Below are 7,232 nucleotides of genomic sequence, written 5' to 3'. Positions count from 1 at the left end.
GACAGCTGACTAACTCCCAGGTACCTATTTACTGCTAGGTAACAGGGGCATTCAGGGTGAAAGAAACTTTGCCCATTGGTTTCTGCCTCGTGCGGGAATCAAACCCGCGCCACAGAATTACGAGACCCGCGCGCTATCCACCAGGCTACGAGGCCCCTCCCACGAGTAATTCCTTACATTTCTTCTACCCATCTGCGTTTCCAGCTTCCACTTATGTGCTCGCGTCCTACAATCTCTCAGTTTAAAGAGGCTGACCTTGTCTATCTTGTCTACTTCCCCTCTTATAATTATTTTGTATGTTGTGATCATATCACCTCTTTTTCACTAATAAGGGTTGCGCTTTGGTTCCCTTAACATATCTTCATACCTTTGCCATATTTGTTTGGGTATTAATCTTATCGTTAACCTTTCAATACTTTCTTAATTTTGGTTTTATGGTTAATTTCACGAGATGCAGAATCCAGGCAAGTCATTGGTCTACGGAGCTAACAGCCACAACTGGCACTCGTGCTACGCCAGGATAAGCACCGTTACGGCCGGCCAGTAGTTGGGTGGGTGACCACGGCACACGCCTGGCACCTGGACAAACTATACATAGGTTTTGTCCCAGACTTATGGCTTCAGTCACACTATTGATGTGGTACAACCAGAAAGCTAGCTTTAATCTTAGATATGTTTATTATATCCAACTGTTTTGTAATAATAATGTGTAGTGTGATGTATATTTGTCCAATTCTATACTAATAAATACATAAACGGCGTAAATAATTATCGAACAGTTTTTCATGTAGAGCTTCTTTACTCAGCATCCCAACCCATCCGACCAACCCCAGTGGAGGCTGGCATCATACTGGCGACTTTGCCTTGCGCTCGAGAAGTATAGACAACATAAGTGAAAAATAAACGTCAGTCAATAGGTGGCGTCTGGCCGCCAGCCAACCAGAAGACTGTCTGCGAGCCGCCAGACGCGCGCTTAACCTATAGGTCGAGTCATTAATACAAGCCATATAAAGGTTTAGAACCGAGACGGAAAAACAAGCTTTGGGAGTGCAATAATCATTAAGTTGAGTCTGTGTCCTTATGAGTGTTAGTAGTCGTTCGTCCTCAAAGTGTAAATCTCGAGTATATTTATCATAGCCGAGGCGTAAATGACAATTGAAAACATAAACATGGGGTAAGTAGAGTGTGTAAGGTGTGGAGGGCTCGGCGAGGAGAGTATGGCGGGTGTGGGACGGGAGACTGGAGAGTGAGTGACCCATCCCACTTCCCCCCTGGACGACGTCTCCCTCATCTCTCACTCCAGGGATGCTGCCTCTCACTCCAGAGATGCTGCCTCTTACTCTAGGGATGCTGCCTCTCACACCTCTCACTCCAGGGATGCTGCCCCTCACTCCAGGGATGCTGCCTCTCACACCTCTCACTCCAGGGCTGCTGCCCCTCAGTCTATGGCTGCTCCTCGTACCGTGTTGGTGGTCCAGACAGGTGTCTTGGCCGGTGTTGGTGGTCCAGACAGGTGTCTTGGCCGGTGTTGGTGGTCCAGACAGGTGTCTTGGCCGGTGTTGGTGGTCCAGACAGGTGTCTTGGCCGGTGTTGGTGGTCCAGACAGGTGTCTTGGTCGGTGTTGGTGGTCCAGACAGGTGTCTTGGACGGTGTTGGTGGTCCAGACAGGTGTCTTGGACGGTGTTGGTGGTCCAGACAGGTGTCTTGGCCGGTGTTGGTGGTCCAGACAGGTGTCTTGGCCGGTGTTGGTGGTCCAGGCAGGTGTCTTGGCCGGTGTCGCTGGTCATTAGTGTGTTTATGAGAAGGGAGTGAAGGAACGGTGCTGAACCAGTTGGCCATCAGGGATGAAATGGGTGACCCTTGTTAGAGGATCGGCATTCAGTTCATGGATGTTTAAGTGGTTGGCACCGCTTGGGCTAAACTTTGCACTCAAGACTTTTCAGCAGATTTAATAGATGCTTTAACATCTCTAGGTTCTTAGCATTTGTTTGCTGGAATATTTCTAGGACTGATTTGAGTTCGTAGTCAAGAGAGTTGTCAGGTAGACAGGGGGTTTATTGCTTTCTCAGTTGATGCAATCCTGTAGCCTTGTCAACCACTACAGCCTGGTTAGTCCAGCACTGGCAAGAACCTGTCCAAGAGGCACTTGGACAGGTTGAGATGGAATATTTCATTAGGGCTTCCTGGTTATTGACCTGGTTGTGCCTGGTCACCAGTACATCTTCCCATTCTCCTGTGATGTGTCTTGCTCCAACTGAAAGACCAAATGCTTGCTTTTTCACCTGATTCTTGAAGTACAATATGAAGTACCATACCGAATACGGCAGAATTAGAATATTCACTTCAGGATGTCCAAAATTGTGAAGTACTGTAAATGCTGATAAAAAAAGAGACCTCCACCTACTGCAGGATAAAAAATAATGTATTTAAATTTTGATCCATTAATAATATTGTAAAAGCCTTGACTAGTATAAGAATAATAAAGCTGTTGTAATAAATACAGATCATACAAATAAAAGTATTTGATCCATAGTTATTCCTACAGTTCATATATTAATTGCTCTAGTTTTAACATTTAGTGTCCTTAAAATTGAAGAAATGCCTAAATGTAAAGAAAAAATACTTAAATCTACTGATGCCCCAGCATGAGGTGTAGCTGAAGGAGTATACACTAGTCATACCTTACCTACACCTCTCTGCTCTACTTGTAGTTAATCTACTGATGCCCCAGCATGAGGTGTAGCTGAAGGAGTATACACTAGTCATACCTTACCTACACCTCTCTGCTCTACTTGTAGTTAATCTACTGATGCCCCAGCATGAGGTGTAGCTGAAGGAGTATACACTAGTCATACCTTACCTACACCTCTCTGCTCTACTTGTAGTTAATAATAAAGTTAAGGAAAAAGGAAAGTAATCAAAATTTATCACATTATTTATTTGAGGAAAAGCTCTACCAGGATAACCTATTATTAAAGGAATTAATCAGTTTGCAAATGCACCAATTATGACAGGTATAACTATCAAAACAATTATCAGCAAAGCATTTGCTGTTAGTACTGTACTACTGTACTACATTATAAATCTGATCATCTCCAATTAATCTTCCTGGCTGTCAAAGTTGAGCTCGATTAGTTATTCTTAAAGAAGTTCCTACTATCCCAGCCCAAGTCCCCAAAACAAAATATAATGTTCCAATTTAAATTTTTTATTTCTATTATTTTTGTTATTCAATATTTTTGTTCCCATTTAAAAAAAAAATCAATTTTATAATTGTTCTTAATGATTTGTATAAAAAAAAATCATAATTGCTTTAATAAAAGGGCTCTGCTTAGGTGCTAAACTGTAAATTTAGAACCAAGATTTTCTTTATTAGATTTGTAAAACTAGCATTTGGTTAGTGTTACAAATCCCTCAATGCTCTCCCCCCATTGAGTCTCCAGTATCTTCATGGTCACTTGTACTTCTCCTGCATGGTCTTTCCATGGGGCTGAATTTGACGGAAGGTATTGTATGGCCTTCTGTGTGAGCCAGCTCTTAACCTCCACTGAAACTGCAAGGCATTTGGTCACGCCGAGGTGGATCTCTTTGTGTTGGCATTGAAGCTGCGGCTTCCTTCCTACACAGCTGTACCTCCCTCCCTTGGGTAAAAGTGACCATGTCTTTTTGGGAATAAAGTATGCTAATTTATAATCTGGAAGAAAATGAGGTTGAAGCAGTTGAAAAGCCTGATTTCAGGACTGGTCATTATGGGGAACTCAGACATTTCTTTAAGGAAATTGACTGGAAAGACTTGCTGTTAGGACATGAAGTAAATGAGATGTATGTCAAATTTTGTGAAATATATGGTAAAGGAAATATAGAAATACTGAAAACTCCACACCCCAGCAGTGATCGAACCCATACTGTCAGGAGCACTATGCAATTGGTGTACAGGAGACCTTAACTGCTCGACCATCCCGACCGGACGAAAGATGATGGTAGCCGAGGCTATTTGCCTCGGCTAATGGTAGAGTTTTCAGTTGCATATATGCCTGGGGACCATTCAGGCTTGTTTGCATTTGTGTTGCTCACGTGGCCCCTAAAAATGATGTGATTTGATAAAATACCATGCCCAAGATTACCATCGGAGCGCTGGCGAGATGATGGGCAAATAGCCTTGGCTACCGTCATCTTTTGTCCGCTCGTGATGGTCGAGTGGTTAAGGTCTCCTGTACACCAGTTGCATAGTTCTCCTGGCAGTATGGTTTGAGTCACTTCTGGGGTGTGGAGTTTTCAGTTATATATACAGTATATATATACAGTATATATATACTCCGTATATATATACTAAACAGTCTCCGTGGTGTAGTGGTAAGACACTCGCCTGGCGTTCCACGAGCGCTATGTCATGGGTTCGTATCCTGGTCGGGGAGAATTTACTGGGCGCAATTCCTTAACTGTAGCCTCTGTTTAACGCAACAGTAAAATGTGTACTTGGATGAAAAAACGATTCTTCGCGGCAGGGGATCGTATTCCAGGGACCTGCCCGAAGCGCTACGCGTACTAGTGGCTGTACAAGAATGTAACAACTCTTGTATATATCTCAAAAAAAAAAAAAAAATATATATAAAATATATACAGTATATATATATATATATATATATATATATATATATATATATATATATATATATATATATATATATATATATATATATACAGTATATATATATATATGTCGTACCTAATAGCCAGAACGCACTTCTCAGCCTACTATGCAAGGCCCGATTTGCCTAATAAGCCAAGTTTTCCTGAATTAATATATTTTCTCTAATTTTTTTCTTATGAAATGATAAAGCTACCCATTTCATTATGTATGAGGTCAATTTTATTTTATTGGAGTTAAAATTAACGTAGTTATATGACCGAACCTAACCAACCCTACCTAACCTAACCTAACCTATCTTTATAGGTTAGGTTAGGTTAGGTAGCCGAAAAAGTTAGGTTAGGTTAGGTTAGGTAGGTTAGGTAGTCGAAAAACAATTAATTCATGAAAACTTGGCTTATTAGGCAAGTCGGGCCTTGCATAGTAAGCTGAGAAGTGCGTTCTGGCTACTAGGTACGACATATATATATATATATATATATATATATATATATATATATATATATATATATATATATATATATATATATATATATATAATATATATATAATATATATATATATATATATACATACATACATACATACATACATACATACATACATACATACATACTAGCAATACCCAGCCACACGTTGCTGAACCACAGCAGTCTTCCCTGTCCCCCAGTCCTCGCCCACCGTTCCCCCCTCACCTGTCTCCTCAGTCTCCCAATTATTCCTCACTCCACCGTCCCCTCGTCCTCCCCACCATTCCCCATTCCACCATCCCCTCTTCCTTCCCACCATGCCCCACTCGCCTGTCTCTTTGTCCTCCCTGCCATTCTCCATTCTCCATTCCCCCATCCCCTCGTCCCCACCATCCCAAACTCCCCCGTCCCCTCCTTCCCCACTATTACCCCCTCCCTTGATCCCTCGTCCTCCCCACCATCTCTCACTTCTGTCCCCTCATCATCTCCACCATTCTCCACTCCCTCGTCCGATGCCTTCCCAAATGGTCTGATGTTCCCATCAGAAAATTGGGAATATCAAGTGATCTGATGTTCCCATCACTGAAATATAAGAAAAACAGTTAAAAAATGAAATGAAAATAAGAAAAAATAAAAAATTAAACTATACTCACGAAATGAATGGTATAGTAAACAACACAGATCAATTCCAACGCAATTCACACAAAATAATTAAATCAGATTGAAAATAAATCAAAATCTATGAAAATTCAATTTATCAATGCAATCAGAAACATTGAAATGTAATTGTAACATATTTAATATAGCATGTGTGCTGCTCTTACATGCAACAGATGGCGCTGTTTTTCAATAAAAAAATAGTTTTATCTGTCACAGGTGTGGCATCTATACTTATACAATGGGGCCTCAACTTACGATGCTAATCCATTCCCAGAGACGGATCGTAAGTCGAAATATCATAAGTTGAAGCGATTTTTCCCATAAGAAAGAAATGGCTTTGAATTAATCCGTTCCCCACCCTCCAAAATATTAGCATACAAATACATTTTATACTGAATGCAATGTTTTTTCTAACTACAATACAGTACCTAAGTTTATCTTACCTTTATAGAGGGCTCTTGATAGCATATGGAAGATGGTGATGAGGGGGGGGAGGAGGAGAGTTGTTCCTGTTTGGAAGGGGAGTCCCCTTCCATTATCACATCAGGCAGTGATGTTTTCTCTGGGGTACTCTCTCTCCTACGTTTTGCCTGAATACCACTAGGACCTGGTTGTGGTTCAGTGCTTGTTTGTCTCACTACAAATTTGTCAAAAGACATTTGTTTTTCCCTTCGTTTTAACATTTGTCTGTAATGATGCATCACTTTAGCACCCATAATGTCTTTTTCTTAGCCAAAATGGTGGATATCGTTGACTGAGATTTGTTGTACTGCCTAGCCATTCCAACAACCCGCACACCATCTTCATATTTACAAATGATCTCTTATTTCTGCTCTATGGTCATCATTACATAGGATCTCATATGTTGAGCCTTACCACTGACTTTCCTTGGACTTATGGCGTGATATATAATAATTACTTTAATGTTCAAAATGCAAAAAATCACCACAAAAGCGAAATTTCTTAAAGGCGCGATCATCACTAAGCGGACAGCTGTAGTAAACTGAGGCAGGTTGGCTCCGTGACCGGGAACCACGCGCTCGGTCGACCCAAATGTGTGCCAACAAATATCGTAAGTCGACGACACCATTGAATGTCGAGTCGCATTTTTTTATGAAATTTACATCGTGACTCAAAATTATCGTAAGTCGAGGTGCCACTGTATACGGAAAATTCCTAGTACAGTACAACCTCGATTCAACGCACTCTGTGGGACCAACCCCGGTGCGTTGGAGTGTTGGATTCGTTGCAAGAGGTGACCTTCAAGAGGCATTTGTGTCAGTGTCTTTTTTTTTTCCTTGTGAACAATAAAAATGCATTACCATATTATATACTGTACCTATATATTATTATCCTACTAAAAAATACTGTGTTACAGTTGTTATTTATCTTATTGTTGGAGTTATGTCCATCTTGAATTCTCATGGCGTTGTGAATGCTGTACAGTAAATACG

General features: G+C 41.0%; 1 protein-coding gene across 6 annotated transcripts in view; it reads left to right on the top strand.

The window, feature by feature from the left end:
* The first annotated feature begins 1,039 nt into the window (after window positions 1-1,039).
* Window positions 1,040-7,232, top strand: part of LOC123770518 (homer protein homolog 2) — a 292,519-nt gene continuing 286,326 nt past the window's right edge. The window contains exon 1 of one of the 6 annotated variants that reach the window (XM_069324488.1): window positions 1,040-1,174. In XM_069324488.1, the coding sequence (XP_069180589.1) occupies window positions 1,149-1,174 (26 nt within the window). In that variant the 5' untranslated portion in view covers window positions 1,040-1,148. The remainder of the gene's footprint in view (window positions 1,175-7,232) is intronic. The other 5 variants (XM_069324489.1, XM_069324487.1, XM_045762502.2 and 2 more) reach the window with 5 other exon arrangements.

Source organism: Procambarus clarkii, chromosome 14, assembly GCF_040958095.1.
Source record: "Procambarus clarkii isolate CNS0578487 chromosome 14, FALCON_Pclarkii_2.0, whole genome shotgun sequence".
Classification (NCBI taxonomy): Eukaryota; Metazoa; Arthropoda; class Malacostraca; order Decapoda; family Cambaridae; genus Procambarus; species Procambarus clarkii.
The sequence above is the reverse complement of the archived record's forward strand: the minus strand, read 5'-3'. Positions and strand labels throughout refer to the sequence as shown.